We start from the raw sequence: 18,656 nt of genomic DNA, 5'->3' as shown, positions 1-18,656 counted from the left end.
CAGTGGGAGCAGGCCCTGTCTCTGATGCTTTCACTGGCTTTGGGGAACTGACTCCTCATACTGGGTTGCTTTGCCCAGCCCTAATACAGGGTGATGTGCTTAGTCTTACCATAACTTGATATGCCATGTTTTGTCAATATCCATGGAGGCCTGCCCTTTTCTGAATAGAGACAGAGGAGTGGCTGGGGAGGGGGAGAGGGGAGGGGCTGGGAGGAGAGGAGGCAGGGGAAACTGAGGTCAGATGTAAGCTAAATAAATAAATAAGGTTTAAAAAGTGGGCTGACTGAGATAGAAGGAAGGGTGAATGCGTGAGTGGGTCAGTTAGTAGATGAAAGGATAGAGAAGCAGATGGGTGTACAGATTTCAAACACGAGTGAATGAATTGATGTATTCCCTAACAACCACTAGAAAGCATTGTCCAAGTTATAAATACAAAATATATAAGAAGGTCAGGCAAAAATTACCTAGCTATAATTTGCCCAATAAGCATAAATAAATAAATAAATAAATAAATAAATAAATAAATAAAAGCAAAAACAAAGATGACTTCACTAGACAGAGGCATTTCCACCTTTCCTTTGCCCTGTCTTCCCCAGAGACTCAGTCAGTTGACTTACCATCACTACCCACCCGTGTGATAGGGCAATATGTCACCAGTACCTCACTCACACCTCTCAATGGCAATGACGCCTGTGGCTTCCGAGATGTTCCACCAGGAGGTGTTTGAGGGCGGCTAAGAGGGAGCTCCGAGTGGGTGGAGGAATCGGCACACATCAGGTCACAGAGCTACAGCCTCCTCCCTTCAAAAGCCTGCCTGTACCTCAGCACCTACAGGAAGCTGTCAAAGGGTGTGTTTGGCGCAGCCAGCATGTGGTGGGGAGTTCTCAGCTTGCTGTCCTGGGTCCCGTTGCAAGGTAAGGACTTAGAGCGAATGGGGTTTTTGTTTTGGTTTGTATTTTGCTCAGCAGACTTAACATTTTTTACTAAACTTACCTGTCAGTCCACTGTGTTCGTGGAGGACCTACTACGGAAGACAGCTCAGGTAATTTTGCTGATACTTCTCTAGCTGAACTCAGCCCACACACCCGGGTATCGTGCCTATCCTGTCTCCCGTCAACTGCTCTTCAGGGACTAGGGACAGTATGGCACGCAGCTGTGGATCTGGTACTGTGAAACGTAACTGGCTTCCTCATCAAAACGTCGTTGTGTACAAGTCTTTGTCAAATATTTTAATATCTCTAAATTCAGCTTTTTCGTCTTTAGATGAAGATATTACTAAAAGTTTGGCCTGTCACACTCCTCATTATAAGAAAATCTCAAATGCAAAAGCTCTTGGAAAGTGGCGAGCCACTACTCAATTCTAGTTTACTCCAGAGAGAGTAAGAGCCTGGTGAAAACTAGCTACTTTTAAGTATACATTTGTTTTTAATTCTATGCGTATGAGAGTTTTGCCTGCCTGAGTCCATGTACCCTGTGCACGCAGTATCCGAGGGGGCCAGAGCGGAAGTCGGATCTTTGGGAACTAGAGTTACAGATGGCCTTGTGCTGTCACGTGAGCTGGCAATGAACCCGAGACCTCTGCAAGAGCAGCCAGTGCTCTTAACAGCTGAGCCGCCTCTCCAGCCCTGAAGGCCACATTCGTCATAGAAATAAATCAGTTCTATTTCACATTTTTCTATAGTTTGGTTTTTGAAGCCTAATTCTACCGTAGAGTTATGAACATTAGAGACAGGGGCAATGACCTTTTGGGCTTAAGTCACCTTAGTCCTACCCAAAAGTGGGGGAAAGGGTGAGGGATCATTTCTTGGTGTCACAGACGGTCCTTGTGTCAGATGGATGGGAAGGGACCACATACAGAGAGCCACTGCCAAGCCTTGTAGGCGTGTTTGCTTCCAAGCAGTGACTCTCCTGCCCTGTGCCGGGTCACGTGCCTATCCCGCTCAGTTGCTTTCATTTCAAATGGCAACCGAAGGATGCTATTTGGGGGGGGGGGGGGGCAGAAAGAATTTTTTATTTTAGGTTTACATAGTTTTTCAATTCCCTGATCTTTATATTTCAATTATGCCTTCCTTTCCTTTCCCTGTACTGCAAGGCACTTAACGAGGATTCTTTTGGGAACGAATGACATTAGCTTCTTGAGTAAGTGGCTTATAGAACAGCTAATGCATTCTGAAAGGCTACATTTGACAGCCAAAATTAGTATGATTTCAATTATTGCAAGGTTTAAAGTCTTCGGCTGACCTTAACTTTCCATGCTTCAAACATTTCCCACATTTAAAAAAAAAATCCCATAGAAATAGCAAAACAGCAAAAACAAAGAATCATATCTTGAGATAAACCTATTCTGAGCACAGCAGTGCACATCTGTAAGATCAGCATTTGGGGCAGGAGAATCACGATGAGTTCAAGATCAGTCTAGGCTATGTCGTGGATATCAGTAATTGCAAGACAACATGGCAAGACCCTGTCTCAAAACATAAGAAAACAAAAAGATAAACCTAAGACAAGTCTGCCAGGACATGCAACCTGTGTGTGCACATGTCTGCTGGCGCCTGCTGAGGCCAGAGGCATCAGACCCCCCAAGAACTGGAGTCACCCGTGTGTGTGCTAGGAATCGAGCTAAGGTCCTCCTGCAAGAGCGGAGTTCTCTTAACTGCCCAGCCATCTCTCCAGCCCTGAAACTCTGTCTTAACAAGGATGAAGAACCTGAGGCTTGGGCTGAAGAGAAGGCTGAGAGGATAAGAGCACTGGCTGATATGATAAGAAGTCCTGAGTTCAATTCCCAGCAACCACATGGTGGCTCACAACCATCTGTAATGAGATCTGCCACCCTTTTTGGAGGCAGAATATTGTATACATAATAAATAAATAAATCTTAAAAAAAAAAAAAAAAAGAACCTGAGGCTTATGCTGACTTAGACATTCTGAAAGGTTCCATATTGAAAGAACCCAAACTGAAAATTCCCCCACCTAGGTGACATAGACCCTCGGTGAGATTCGAACCACTGCTGCTCACTCTGACCTAAACCTGCTCAGGCTCCTCAGGGTCCAGTGGGCAGGAGCTGGCGGTGCTGCTTCTTGTCAACATCAGCTTCCACACACCTGCAAATCCTCAGCTGACTTTAGCAAATTAGGCAGTAGAAATATCACTGCGGTGGCTTCTGAGGCTGCCAGAGATTTGCAGACAAAGGAATTTCAAGATCTCGGGCCCTGCCCCTGTTTCCAGGCTCCCGGAATGAACAATCTCAAGGGTGGATAAAACATAATGAGAATGAGTCTGGGCGTTTTTTGTTTGTTTGGTTGTTGTTTTTCCAAATTCGTTCCTCTCCCTTACCTTGTGGCTGATGAAAAGGTCAAACCCAGGCTGTTTCCAAGCATCTTTTCTAGCTGCAGGAAGGAAGGGCTTCTGCAAACTGAAGAATTCCTTTGTTCTCTTGCATCAAGTCAGCCTCTTTATGATGACCTGGAAAATGATTTGATTTTGACAAGTCTAATTGCTTTTCACATCTGCAAGTTCTCTGCCTGGTCTATCTAAAAATCATACAAATCTCTTTTTGTAATGATCTTCCCTGACGTGCGTCTCTGCCTACTCCTCCACGAGAGCCGTAGAAACAGGATCTGAGAAATCACGCACATGTTTTTAGCTTTAATTCAGTTCAAGTCTCTATTGTTTGATGTCACAATTGCAGAGGAAAATTAAGAGTTTTCTTAAAATATTTGTCTCTGAAGATTTACACTGCCCTTTCAACTAATATCTTTAAAAACTACCTTTATTCTAGTCCCTGGGAGTCCATAGTGAACGGAAGGCACACTGCCTCCACTTCTAGCCATTTGTGATCCATTAACGGGACTGTCCCTATAACCACACAAGTGTAAAGGAATGTGCGCTTAGTGCTGAAACCATCAAAGCCTTTCCGTATCTAGAAGAGAGATTCAGTCCGTTGGAAGGAAGGAGGTGAAGGCCTGTTTTCAAGTGTGTTTTTCTTTTTATATGTGTGTGTGCGTGTGGTATGCATGCATGTATGTGTATGTGTAAACTTGTGTGTACCAGTGTGTGCAAGCCCATGTTGGGTAGTGAAAACTCTTCCTTGATCACTCTCCATTTATTCATTCTGAGGCAGGGTCGCTCCGTCAAGCCTAGAGCTTGCCAATGTAGCTACTCTCACTAGCCATCTTGGTCCAGAGATCCCATCTCTGCCTCCTGAGGGTGGGAATGACGAAGGAACCACTACTCCCACCAAGCACTGATGTGGGTTCTAGGCATCCAAACACCCCTCTTCTTGCTTGCTCGGCAGCATGTGCGTTAAGCACAGAGCAATACCTGGAGTCTTCTACTTGGAAGTTTTGACAAAAGTTGCAATCTATGAGTTGAGTCTCCAGAAAGAGCCTTAGAGGAGATAAGAAAGGCTCTGTGCTGGCCATGAGAATGGCTGGGCAAGAGTGACTTTTCAGCCTGAATCTTCCAGGACCCAACAAGTATCCCTTCGCTTGGGCTGCCTGGAAGGAGCATCATCAAGTGAGACATGAAAATGTGTGATGAAATCTTCAGGATCCTTAGTCTGATGCTACACACAAAGGGAGCTATAGGGAACACTTTTAAAGATTCCTTATTTTCTTTAAAAATTGTGTGTGTGTGTGTGTGTGTGTGTGTGTGTGTGTGAGGGGGGGGGGTGCAGGTGTCAGTGAAGGACAGAAGCGTCAGATCCGCCTGGAGTTAGAGGCAGCTGTTAACCGTGGGGACCGGGAACTGAACTCAGGTTCTCTGCAAGAGTTGTACGTGCTCTTTTTTAACTTTTTACTTTTATTTTAAGAACATGAGTGTTTTATATGCACATATGTCTGTGCACCCATATGCATGCCTGGAGATCTCCGAAACCAAAGAGTGCATTGGATCCCTTGGAACTAGAGTTGACAGACAGTTGTGAGCCGCAACTCTGGGTGCTGTGACTCAAACTGTCCTCTGGAAGAGCAGCAAATGCTCTTAACTGCTGAGCCGTCTCTCCGGCCCCAGGAAATACTTTAAATGAAGGGAAGCATAATGTCTTTAAAATGTCGGTCTAAAAGCTAATGGATAATGAATTAGAGGGAGGGACAGTTAAAAGACAGTTGCTGGAATGGTTCAGCAAGAAGCAATTGGGACACTCAGTCAAGGCCACTGCAGTAGTGGGGAAAGGAAGAGTGGATTGATTAAATCAGTGCTTGCGAGAGATGAGAGGCTAGTGTGCTTGTCGGATGTCTGGGTGCCATGGCTGGTGACCACATTAACTAATGTAAGGAAACGCTGGGATGGAGCCTGTGGCTTATCCGTGTTAGTTAGGAGAGCCGGAGAGACACAGGGGACAGGAAAGATCCTGGTTTCCAACTGGACACAGAGAGGCACAGGGGACAGAACAAGACAGATTCCAACTGCACATGCTAAGTTTGGGACCCTGCAATAGACTTGCACTGATTGATTTTGAATTTATTACATACAACAATGGGGCATAAGTCAATTTTTTAAAATGAATATTTTCTTGTCTTTGCAGTTTCTCTGATAACCTATGTAGAGTAAAGACCCTTCACAGAAACTTTCCCCTAATGCTGGGAAGGGCCAAGGGTTCTTAGGAAGTCACTGGCTTCAACTGTGTGGGCTTCAGGAGGTGGGCGTGACTACCATGTGCCCTTTGCTTGAAAATTAGTCACACGTGCTTGATGAGACACCATCTGCCATTTTGTGGGTCGTGTATGTGTGAGAAAGAGTGTGTGTGTGTGTGTGTGTGTGTATGTGAGTGTGTGTATGTGTGTGTATGTGTGAGTATGTGTGCATGTGTGCACAGTGTGTGTTGTGCATGTAATACAAAGGTCAGTAGAGAATACTGGATACCCTCCTCTAATGTTCTTTCCCTCGCTGCCTTGAGGCAGGATCTCCATTAAGTCTGAATCCCACTTGTTTTAGCCAGCCTGGCCTTAGCTGCTACCAGGGATCTGCCCATCTCTGAACCTCTGACACCTAGATTACAAGCACACGCAAACCACACAGACATGCCTAGTTTTTCTTTTATGTGAGTGCTGGGGATTTGAACTTAGGTCCTCATGCTTCCTGAGTGTGTGTTCTTACCCACTGAGCCATCGTCCAAGTCCAGGACGGCTAGTTTACCTATGAGGGGAAAGAGATGATGAGGAGTCCAAGCTCCATTTCTGTAACATCCTGCGTGATGGCGTGTTGGCAAGCCTCTATCCTGTCTCCAGAGCAGACTGCATACACCGTGGCCCCACAAGACTGCAATACAGTTTGTGTGCATAGCAAGCCACGTTCTCCAGTGTATGTGAATCCTGAGTACACGTGATGAACAGGGCCACGGAGGACTGTGAGGCAGCTCAGTGGGTTAGGGTTCCTGTGGCCAAGACTTCTGAGCTGATTTGGAACCAGGAGATCCACACGGTGAGAAGTGATTCCAACAAGTTGTTTTCTGACCTCCACCTGTGCACTAAGAATGCACTCACCCACAGCCTTACACAAATGTACACAGAGGTGGAGATGTATAACATGAATAATAAAAACCCAGAGACAGATACTGGGGTTCACCCTGAAGGTCAGAAAAGCACAGCAGCCAGCCACTGGCTCTTACTTCTCCCTCAGACTGAAATGGCAATCCTGTCTCCATAAATCCTCAGAATGAGACTGAGTGTGAGAGCTGTCTCTTTCCATTTCATATTCCTCTCTAGTGCTGGGATTAAAGGTGTGCACCACCACTGCCCGGCCTCTATGGAAAACTAGTGTGGCTACTAGGATTAAAGGAGTGTGCCACCACTGCCTGGTCTATATGGCTGATCCGTATGGATGTTTTACTCTCTAATCTTCAGGCAAGCTTTATTTATTAAAATACAAATTAAATATCATGAGAGAGAGACAAAGACAGAGAGAGAGAGGGAGAGAGAGGGAGAGAGGGAGGAGAGAGAGAAAGAGAGAGAGAGAGAGAGAGAGAGAGAGAGAGAGAGAGAGAGACCAGGTTTTTCCTTTTGGGGCCACCAACTAGCTCCCAAATCATGTTACGGAGACTTATTATTAGTTATGAATGCTCAGTCTTACCTCTTTTCTGACTAGCTCTTTTAACTTAAATTAACCTGTTTCTCTTTACCTTTACCTTTTACCTTTCTTTCCTTCTGTTTATCTCACTTTCACTGCTTCTTGTGTCTGACTGCCTGGCAGCTGCCTGGCGTCTGGCCCCGGGAAACTCCTTGTTCTCTCCTCCTCCTTTTCTCCTCTCCTCATTCTCCCCTTTTCTTTTGAGCCTAGATTTCTCCTCCTATTTATTTTCTGTCCTCCTGCCCCACCTATCCTTTCTCTGCCTAGCTATTAGCCGTTCAGGTCTTCATTAGACCAATTCGGTGCCTTAGGCAGACAAAGAGAAACAAATGCAACACATCTTTACATAATTAAACAAATACCGCAGAAACAAAAGTAACACATCCTTACCTCATTAAACAAATGCAGCAGAGACAAATGTAGCATACCTTTACACAGCTAAAGTAATAATATTCCACAGCATAAACAAATATAACACCTCTTTCCATAGTTGAATATTCCACAACAGATGATAGATGATTGATAGATAGATAGATGATAGATAGATAGATAGATAGATAGATAGATGATAGATGATAGATAGATAGATAGATAGATAGATAGATAGATAGATAGATAGATAGATAGACAGACAGATAGGTGAGCTATTAAATATATGTAATCGTCTTTTTAAAGGACAAGAAAAGAAGAAAAAAGTCCATTGGATCAGTCTCAGCACTGTAAAAATAACTATACTTCATGCATTTGCACCATGATGAAATCTCCTGACCACACAGTCCATAAGAAAAGACTCAAAGGGTGGCCTTGTAACACATGGTCATTCGTGGCTACATGCATCCAGTCACTGAGGTAACCGAGCTCAGAAGACAGTCATCCACTCAGATAACACGACCTAAGCAGGAGGCGGTGAGACCTTACAGCCGCTCATTGCTGAGCCCCACATAGAGCTGATCTACAGGGGAGAGTGCTGCAGGTCAGACAGGGTAAAGCAGGAAGTTGGCACATGCCATCTAGGGCGTGAGCAAAGCTAAGGGTGAATGAGAATACCGTCAGTGTATCGCTAGCATCGACGGGGAGGAAGTGGTGAGCAAAAGCAAAAACCCACACCTCGTTGCTCTGACGACAGGTGAAAGTTGGACTCCAAACTTAGGTTAAAGAAAAGTGAGAAGACAGCTAAACTCACTGTTTAGCATCCACCAGCCCAACGAGGAGCATGCCTATCTCCTCCTCGGAAGGCTTCTCCCTCAGGACTCGGCACAGCATCTTCCTCTTGCACCCTTTGACAGACCTAGGCATTCCAAGTAATATTTAAAGTTATTGTTTTAAGCAAAGCTGGGTGGGCCTGTGGCTTCATGATATTGCTGGTCTTCTTTTCTACACCAGTTTCTTGCTGCAGGATTGAACTTGGGGCCAAAATAAGATCAGTAAAGCCCAAAGCAAGGAGTGGTGGCACAGCCGAGCTCCGCCCCTCAGTAGCAGATCTTCCCATGGCCGTCCCTGGTGTCAAGAGACGTGGCCAGTCTGACCAGCAGCCACACATATTAAGTTCTCAGCAGCCAAAGCAACATCTTAGGGTGAATAATACCTCCGCCTTGCTAAAAAGCCACAGTTCAGTGCAGTTTATCACAATCTAAGGATGTTGTCGGCGTCTGCTGACTATTTAATTCATGAGCATGAGATTATTTCCCATGAGGGGACCCAAGCAGAATTCTGGCTGCCAGCCTCATTGCTTATTTTTGAAAACACGGATGTCTTGATTGCTTAGTTACTTAGTAATTGAAACTAAGGCCTGTGGCACGCTAGACACAGACTCACCTACTCTACCACTGGAGCATACGTGTGTGTGTGTGTGTGTGTGTGTGTGTGTATAAGTGTGTGAAAGCCAGAGATAAATGTTGAGTATATTCAACATAGCTCTATACTTTTTTGTTGCTGTTGTTTTTGATTTTTGGAGACAGGCTGTTTCTTTGAACCTGGAGCTCATCTATTATGCTAGGTTGGCTGGCAGCAAGCCCCAGGGGTTCTCCTGTCCCCAGCTCCAAGGAACTGGGATTGCAGATGAATACTCTGTGCCTATTATATATTTTTTCCTGGGTGCTGGGGTCCAAGCTCAGATCCCCAGGGTTGCATGGCAAGCTCTTTACAGCCCAACCCATCTCTCCAGCCTCACAATGGTGCGTTGTTCTTTTTCGGCATTGGCTGATGGCACAGGTGTTTGTCAGCTAGAACTAAAACCGTTTTCCCATGAGAAGCAGTCTGAATACAACACACAGACTCGGGGTTATTCTCGCTATAGACTACATGGAAATTAAGAACTAGAGATGGAATGCACAAAAATTAAATAAACAAATAAAATAAAAGCTGTACTAGTGCGTCCCCAGAGCTCCCCCAAAGCATTGTTCCTGATATTTAAAATGATCTCAAGGATGCCGGGTATAGTGTACATGTCTGTAATTTTAGCACTTAGGAGGCTGGGACAGGAGGACCAGGAGTTCAGTGCCAGCTTGGGCTATGTAATGAGTTCAATGAGGGTCTGAGCTACATGAGACATTGTTTCAAAAAAGGTTTTTTTCCACAGTGTGTGTTATCAGGAGGAAATAACTTCCTTCCTTTCTTTCTTTTTTCAACTTTAGGTTGAAGATAGGGCTTTAAAGCATTTGCTGTTCATAATTTACAGGTGTAGCGGCCTTCTAGTTGGATAGTTTTTACACCCTCCTGGGTAAGAATTATGTTAATACCAAGGAAAAGCAGTTTAGTCTAAAAAGTTTTTTTCTTCCTTTATGTTCTTTCTGGGACAATAAAATTGTCACTGTTTAGAGTCAATTCTTCATCATTCTCGAGGGTTGTGATTTGGGCAAATTAAACTCATACATTTGCTGGAGAAAGTCCCTCTGTGGGAGACGCTAACTGGGGTGGATCTGCATAACTCCCAGTGACCAGTTGCCCCAACAAGTCACTAAAGCATCACTCTATGTGTGTGTGTGTGTGTGTGTGTGTGTGTGCGCTCGCATGTGTGCGTACCCATAGACATGCATGCATGTATGATGGGGATTCAACCCAGGGCTTCTCCGTTGCTAGGAAGCACCTTGTCACCGAGCAATGCCAGGACCTGCAATTTCTCCCCCACAGGCTCATACACAGCTGATGTAACACACAAATTTGCAAATCACCCATTTTATAAACTGAGTGGCTCCCCAGAGTGCTGGCAGTTCCTCACTCTGATAGGCCTATGTAGTTACAGAGGTGTGGATGAGTCCACACCTGAGTACAGATTCCAGTTACCTGTGACCTTGAGCCTGCTGCGTTCATTCTACTGTAGAGTGAGCAACAGATTTTTTTTCTCTGGGTCTGGGCAGTGGCTCTTGCTGCCAGACTTGACAACCTCAAATCATGGGACTCACTTGGCAGCGGAACGAATTGAGTGCCTGGGGTTGTTCTCTGGCAACCACACCTCATGTACACATGCGTGTTTTCTGACCCTTCCCATCTCTGCATCCACAGCAGCCCTTCTGAACATGGAAACCATCACAGTGGAGGAGGGCGCGACACTCACCCTAAACTGTGCCACTTCTCCTGCGAAGAATGCCTCTCTCCAATGGCTGGCCCCTTCCGGGTTTACCATTTTTTTTAACCAGCATCCTGGTAAGTGGGGTGAGGGGGGAACGAAAATGATAGACCTCCATCTAAGGGATCTAAGGGATTTCCACCCGGGGCAGATTAGTGGCACAAAGACCCACATGAGTCACCCAAAGGGTGGGCTCAGTTCACCCACTGGCTCACGTGACTCACACCTCCGAAGTTATTTGACACAGGGCGGCTTTTGGGGGGCACAGGAAGTCTGAAGTGGAAACCCCATCAGAAAGACTGTTAAAGGGGGGCTCAAATTACAAAGCACTTTTCCACGCCTGTACCTCACCCCCACGTCACTTTTTGACTCTCACTGACCAGGAAACACCCACACCACAGCCGTGGGCAGACAGCGGGCTGCCTTGGTGGACTCTCCTGTAGAGCTGACTATCACCCCGGGGCTAGAGCCGGCAGCAAAGTCACGTTCCCTAACACCTTGTCTTCCTCCGCTGGGCTTAACACCAAGATTTCCAGGCAATGGAAATGGATGGTGTGCACTTTCGTCAGGAGGACAGTCCTGCCTTTCTTGTGCGGCATACTTGAGAGAGAAAGAGCGGGACAAACTTCAGGCGTTGCTTAGACCTCAGACAGGAATTTCCCAAAGTCATTTTCCTAACGAGACCACGCGATATCTCTAATACCCCTAGATGTCAAGGACTTGAGAAAATTGGATTCAGCCAAGTTCCATTTATATTCACAAACAGATCCACTAAAAAGTAGATATGCTGGGCTGGAGAGATGGCTCAGAGGTTAAGAGCATTGCCTGCTCTTCCAAAGGTCCTGAGTTCAATTCCCAGCAACCACATGATGGCTCACAACCATCTGTAATGAGGTCTGGTGCCCTCTTCTGGCCTTCAGGCATACACGCAGACAGAATATTGTATACATAATAAATAAACAAATATTTAAAAAAAAAAAAAGTAGATATGCTTTGTCAATACTGTTTAATTGATACGTTAAATATAAGATAGCCAAACAGATTGTTGTAAGCTTCACCACTGTTAATAGTAGAGTCCAGTAGACTAAGTAGGTGCAGGTTGAGAAAGGTGGTGAAGATGTGAACTTTGAGTAGGAATAGTTCTGGTAAACAAAGTTGTTTGTTCCTCTTTGGAGAATGGAAAGTTAGGCATTCTGGGGGTTTTGCAGTAAAACCCATTAATCCACATCAAAGATTCTCCAGATGGCGTCATCTCGCACTCTGGGTTGGCATTTGGCAACGACTGAGAATTGTTGGGGATGTTACCCCCAGGGAGTGGGGGTCCTGGGCTCAGGAGTCTGGAAGGTAGAGGCCAGGCATGCCCTCAACAACCCACACTTCACAGCGCAGGCCCCGCAACAAAGAACTCTTGACTCCAATGTCAGCAGAGATGAGACTGAAAATCCAGTGCTAGCTCAGGAGACATCAGGTCCCAGGAGGCACAACCTTCCTTTCGGATGAGAGATGTTTCCTTGGGTTGTTTTCCAAGGTTTTATTCTGCTTAGACATGTGTGCACATTAAGCCCCTTTAACCAATTAAAGAGCAAATCAACAAAATCGCTCTTTTCGGAGCCCCTGCTTTGCCCAGCGACCTTTGACCTTCCACGAAAGTTCCAGGTCAGGATGTAAAATCAAAACAAGAGGAACTCTCCATGTTAGTTAGAACTTTTTGGCCTTGCTTTTTTACACTGTTGACTAAATCCCTGGAAGGACTAAGTTAACATCCACAGGAATCTTCAAATCGTTATGAACATTTTTCAGATTAAAAATTGAAGGTGTTTAGCTGCTGTGTTTATGTTCCATTGCTGACATTCGTTGTGACCAGGCAAACCACACCTACATCAAGTTTAAGCAGCAAACTGTGGCAAGCATTGTTCATGGAAGTCACGGACGCCTTCTTGACTCCATGTCCCTTTAATCCCGGCACTGGGGAGGAGAGGCAGGCACTCCGTGAGTGAGCTTTTCCTTATACCAGCTTCTTTTCCCTCCCGTACAGCTTTAAAAGGCTCCAAATACCAGCTTCTTCACCACTCGGCCACACAGCTCTCCATCCGTATGTCCAGCATAACTCTGCAGGATGAAGGCGTGTACAAGTGCTTACAGTACGGAAGCCACGTGAGGACGAAGCACGTGAAGGTGATTGTGTTAGGTATGTTCCCAGCAGGGTAACTCCCAGTGGGCATGATACAGGGATGAACAAAGTGCACCATTTTTATTTATTTATTTTTTTGATTAAAAAAAATTATCTGAGGCCAGGTGCAGACCCTTTCATCCTAGCACTCTGGAGGCAGAGGCAGGAGGATCTCTGTGAGTTCAAGGACAGCCTGGTCTACAGATTAAGTTCCAGGACAGCTAGGGCTACACCAAGAAACCCTGTCATGAGAGAAGAAAGAAAGAAAGAAAGAAAGAAAGAAAGAAAGAAAGAAAGAAAGAAAGAAAGAAAGAAAGAAAGAAAGGAAGGAAGGAAGGAAGGAAGAAAGAAAGAAAGAAAGAAAGAAAGAAAGAAAGAAAGAAAGAAAGCAAAAAAAAAAAAAGCTACCTGAGGAAGGGCATGTGTCATGGAACACAGCAGACAATTCGAAGGAATTAGTTTTTTGCTGCTGTCCTTAGTATTTTCTGATGGTCGTAGGTGACCCTGTAAAGGGTCAATCAACCCCCAAAGGGGTCATGACCCACAGGTTGAGAACCACTGAGTCCACAGCAGACCATTAGTTCTTTGAAGGGCCTCTCATTCCCATCTTTGTAGTATCAACAAGGAACACATCTGGAACCTGCCTAGAGTTGTTCCATTCCATCCCAATGTCTGGGTAAATTCAATAAATGCATACAAGTGTGGTTCTCCATGAAAGAAAAATGCAAAAGTAGAATTGGAAGAAGGAAGACGTCAGTCCAGCTGATGACTTCCAGGACAGCAGCACAAAAAGACCTGCGGGTCCTTGATAATGGAAATGCTCTTTTGATGTGAGGAGGAGGCAAAAGAACTGTGCTTCGCCCCCCGTTTGCACAAACCTGCAAATGTTTAGAGCTAAAACGCCAACGTCTCTGTGTCACAGCTGACATACCAAGACGTTGGAGGGCTTGTCTGTTTCTACAGCTAGCTGGTGACAGAGACGGGACTAAAGTCGGGTCTCTCCCTAGTGTGCTGACAACCAAGCCTGTGGCATTACATCACATTCTGTCTGCCTTCCTGACGATGTCTCTTTGGGAATTCTCAGGAACTGGCCACATGCTCAGAAATAAGCATTCTGCTTCAGCCAGCCTGGTTCTTTGAAAGCATAAAATGATAAGATTCTGGGGAAAGTTAAACAAGAAATGTAGCCAGGCAGGAATTACATAATTATTCCTACAGCAATCCCAGGTGAAGATTCACAGGTGATGTGCTTGGCCAACCCTATGCAGGCCAGGTGGATGGAGACCCTGTCACTCGGAGAGTGCAAGCCTGACAAACTGGGCTGGGACGCACACAACCCACATAAAAGCTGGGCACAGGCATCTCTAACCCCAGTACTGATGAAGGGACAAGTCCCTCCCTGCAGCTCATTAGCCCGCCAGCCTAGCTGCATCCATGAACTCCAGATCCAGTGACAGACGGTGATCAAAGAGTGAGGCTGAAGTCTACGGCTGGCCTCTACACACCTGTGCCCACACACGCACCTGTGCCCGCGGACGCACCTGTGCCCGCAGACGCTTCTGTGCCCATGGACGCACTTGTGCCAGCAGACGCACCTGTGCCCGCAGACACACCTGTGTCCGCAGATGCTTCTGTGCCCGTGGACGCACTTGTGCCCGCGGAAGCACCTGTGTCCGCACACACACCTGTGCCCGCGGAGGCACCTGCCACTAGTTCAGCACAGAAAAACCCTTTTTCTTCTAGTGACGCCTTTCAGGCCGACCGTGGAAGCTTTGGTTGTCAGAGGGCAGAATGGAGACAAACATGTCGTACTGAAATGCTCCACAGAGAGGAACAAGCCCCCTCCGCAAGTCACCTGGCTGCTGGGGAGTGGTCTGGAGGTCTATGGTAAGGAGGGGGAGAGAAAGGTTTCTTTGTTTTCCTCCTTGCTTCAATTTCCAAGAGATTTTTCAATGTTATGGCGCCCTCTGGTGGCAATAGGTGCTCAAAGACACCGTTCAATACATCAGCTCCAGAGAACTTGGCCTCATAACTATCAATCCTTTGTCTAATGTTGAAAGGCTAATCTCAAACCACGAATTTTTAAAAAAAGATTATAGAAATATAAAGTGAGTTACTTATAAGACATCTTTACAAACTGAAAAAAAAATCCCTAAATTAAGTGGACACGGAGCATGACCTTTTACACGGTCATAAAATTGGAAACCTGTCATAGTGTGTGTACACACGCTAGTCAGTTTATCAAGCGCTGTGTCCCAAGAAACCCCACCATAGGCTGAAATCTCTTCATGAAAATCTTAATGCTTCAATTCACCAAACGCCAAACAACCTCCTCGACCTCAGACATACTTTGAGCACTTAAATTACCCTACTATTCATCAAAATCATCGATTACAAAGCATATTTCATTTTTTAAAAGTCTGAGATATGCATGTATTTTATTCAATTCTGTGATGAAGGCAGATAAAACAAAGAGCAATTGCCTGTACCTCTGAGTGTGTGTGTATGTGAGTTTATACATTCTAAGGTTGAGAAATCCCAAAATGAGGCACCCTCAGTCAGGGAGTTTCTCTAACTAAACACACAAAGCCTTCCTTATATGTGGATACAATGTTGCACATACAGAAGCAGATGAAAAGGTTATGATAGGCAGGTGTCATGGCTCATACATGTAATCCCAGCACCCGGAAGGCTAGGGTAAGAGGATTGTGTGTTTGAAGCCAGTCTGAGCTACATAGTGAGCCCCGGGCCAGTTTGAACTACTTAGTGAACCCTACATTAAAAATGGCTTGGATACTGTAAGCATAAAGAACCTACCTTTGTTTTAAGCAAGATAACTGTAGTCTTGGGGAAAACACATAGTGTTGGCTGGCCTTTCAGTAGCTGCTACTTTTGCTAACTGTACAGCCATCTGTCTTCAAGGGACTGTGCACTGTCAAGGAAGTGAGGGCTAAATGGGGCGCTAGATAGAAAAGTCTTAAGTCTCAGATCTGTCTTCCAGTCCAGCAGAATCTACTTCATCATAGAACTCCTTCATTAATTAACTTCATGTGTTCTCAGGGCTCCATGCTCTGTGAGAGTAAGTTACCCTTCTTGTGTAACTTTGCCCCAGGACAAAGGCTCTGTAGGAACTTACCCGCTCTCCCTTACTCCCTGCATGCTGCTTGTCTTTCTGCCCATGCCCAACCCACACAAGGCAGCTGCCTGGGTATTAGACTCAAAACCTTTCCTGTCTCTTTAAATTGTTGTGTAGGCAGACTCCACCATGAATTTGAAGCTGATGGGAAAACCTGCAACACCACCAGCACGCTCATGATCCACACATACGGCAGAAACTCCACGGTGCACTGCATCATCCGGCACAAGGGCCTGGAAGGAAGGCAGCTAGTGGCCCCCTTCCTGTTTGAAGATTTGGGTAAGAAGGACGGTTTTCTTAGCTCTTTAATTTAGCTTAATATTTCTTTATTGTCCTAGCTTGCTTCCATATTGCTATGCTAAAACATTGACCAAAAACAACGGAAGAAAGGGCTGAATTCATCTTACAGTTCAGCTCACACTCTATCACCAAGGTAACTCAAGGTGGGTACCAGGAGGCAAGGACTGAAGCGAGGCCATGGAGGAGTGTTGCTTACTGATTTACTCCTCATGACTTGATCAGTCTGCTTTCTTATAGACCAGGACCAATCGCCAAGAGGCAACACTGCTCATCCCTTGCTTAAACCTTCCCACATCGACCATCAATCAAAACAGTGCCCCATAGACATGCCTGCAGGCCAATCCGATGGAAGGAATTCTTCAAATGATGCCCCCTCTTCGCAAGGGTACCAAGTTGACAACCAATAATAGCCATCATGGCTACCTATCGGCTGTCTAGAACCATTCCAGATCTCCAGCAAATATTCAAAGTGGGTCTTTTGTATAAGCAATCAGTGGCTTCTATTTGCTTATTATCTTTTTCCTTTGATGAGCCACAGAGACAGTACAAATATTTTGTTCACACAATTAGTTTTTTTTTTTTTTTTTAAAAAAAAAAAGGCTTACTATCTGGGAATGCTTTAAAGCACACTTACAAGTGAGCATTCTGAGCCCTTTCATCTTCGCTGTCCTCTGGGTGGGATGCAGGGAACATAAGAGTTGTCTAGGAATGTGTCATATCTAAGAATGCGCAGTGTTTCTGGAGAGCAGGGCAAGAAGATGGGCTAAATTCTCTGGGGACTGATTGGCTTCCTCGGGTTGGGATTGTGAATGAGAAGCATTTAGTTCCCATCACTAATGTGGGATTGGGGCTTTATGCATGGAGCCACAGTTCTCAAACATCTTTAATGCAATCGCCCTCCACACTCAGGTGTGTGTGTATGCATGTGTGCATGTGCATGCATGCACGCACGCGTGTGTGTGTGTGTGTGTGTGTGTGTGTGTGAGCATACGAGCAGTATGCCGGTGCAGGTGGAGGTGAGTGTATGTGACCAGAGACTATCTAATCAGTCACTATCTAATCTTACTTTCTGAAACATGACAGAACCTGGGGTCACTGGTTGGAAACTGGCTGGCCAGTGAGCTATGTGGGTCCCCTAGTCTCTGCCCTGCAGTGCAGGGAGCACAGGCTTGTGCTGTTCTGGCTTGTACCTGGGTGCCAGGGATGCTAACTCAGGGCCCCACGCTTATGCAGCAGGCACTTTACCCCCTCCCCCACCGAGTCATTGCCCCAGCCCACCTTTCACACCCCTAAGAATAAGTGAGAACACAAAGAACTTTTATAAGCTCTGTTAATATTTACCTATTAGTAGTTAAAACTGAGAAATTTAAAATACGTAGTTACTTTAAAATAGTAAGTTTCCAATATGTTGATAAACATTGCATAGTTTTATGAAAAACACATTACAAACTTATGTGAGAAAATGACTGCTTTTTTATTTTTAAATATTCTCGATGCCCAGTTTAAGAGAAAATAATGTGTTTCTCAGCAGTTTCTGCATTTTGTTATTTCTACCCAGTCATCTTGTTTGAAATAAAATACAATAATTCAGCAAGAGAATCACCAGATATTTGAGGCCAGCCTGGTCTACATGGCAAGTTCCAGGCCAACTAAAGCTATTATATAGCAATACTGTCTCAAAAAGCAAACAAGCAAAACTGTATCACCATGGGTAAACGGAACTTCTGAAATATTATTTCTCTAATGTTTTTGCTGTAACTCTTCCTGCTTTCCTCAAAGATTTCACCTACAATTCAAAGTTTTTTTTAAACACCTGTCTAAAAATTATATATGCTTAATTACTAAAATAGCAATTTTAAACAACAGAAAATTCTTTGATTACGTGAATACTGAGAAGCATCCATAAACTTCAGGAGACAATGCCCATCTGTCACGTAGTGTCGTTGATAGGCACAGCTACATGCTTATTACACATTACAGTCTTCCTGGATGTCAGTCTTCTCATTGCCTGATGAGAACGTGAATGAGCCAAGCTGTCTCTCTGGACTGATCCACAAACAGTTCTTCATGTTACACAGCAACATTTAGTGAGTGTCTTGCTTAGTAACAGGCATTGTACTAATTACTTTATGTGAATGGAGTCATTACTGCACACACACACACACACACACACACACACAAAGAGGAAAAAGCCAGCAACTGTCTTTCACACAAAAGGAAAAATCTTCAGTGCTGGATAAATTAAACATCTTGCTCAAGTCACTGAGGAATATGCTGATAACAGCACTGAGATTCAGCTCGCTCTGCAACCAGAAAAATGGATCATTGAGATGGAAGTATATTCCCCATGGAAATAGGAAAATATCTATATGCAGATGGACAAACAGAGCAACCGATGGACAGGTGTGTGCAGAAGGAC

General features: G+C 45.1%; 1 protein-coding gene across 3 annotated transcripts in view; it reads left to right on the top strand.

The window, feature by feature from the left end:
* Positions 1-868: 868 nt before the first annotated feature.
* Crtam (cytotoxic and regulatory T cell molecule) overlaps positions 869-18,656 on the top strand; it is a 30,674-nt gene continuing 12,886 nt past the window's right edge. For 2 of the 3 annotated variants that reach the window (XM_057768106.1, XM_057768105.1), the window contains exons 1-5: positions 869-914; positions 10,568-10,708; positions 12,667-12,819; positions 14,545-14,688; positions 16,055-16,216. In XM_057768106.1, the coding sequence (XP_057624089.1) occupies positions 869-914; positions 10,568-10,708; positions 12,667-12,819; positions 14,545-14,688; positions 16,055-16,216 (646 nt within the window). Of the gene's footprint in view, positions 915-10,567; positions 10,709-12,666; positions 12,820-14,544; positions 14,689-16,054; positions 16,217-18,341; positions 18,348-18,656 lie in introns of all 3 variants that reach the window. The other variant, XM_057768107.1, reaches the window with a different exon arrangement.

The sequence above is a fragment of the Chionomys nivalis genome, chromosome 4 (genome assembly GCF_950005125.1).
Source record: "Chionomys nivalis chromosome 4, mChiNiv1.1, whole genome shotgun sequence".
Classification (NCBI taxonomy): domain Eukaryota; kingdom Metazoa; phylum Chordata; class Mammalia; order Rodentia; family Cricetidae; genus Chionomys; species Chionomys nivalis.
The sequence above is the reverse complement of the archived record's forward strand: the minus strand, read 5'-3'. Positions and strand labels throughout refer to the sequence as shown.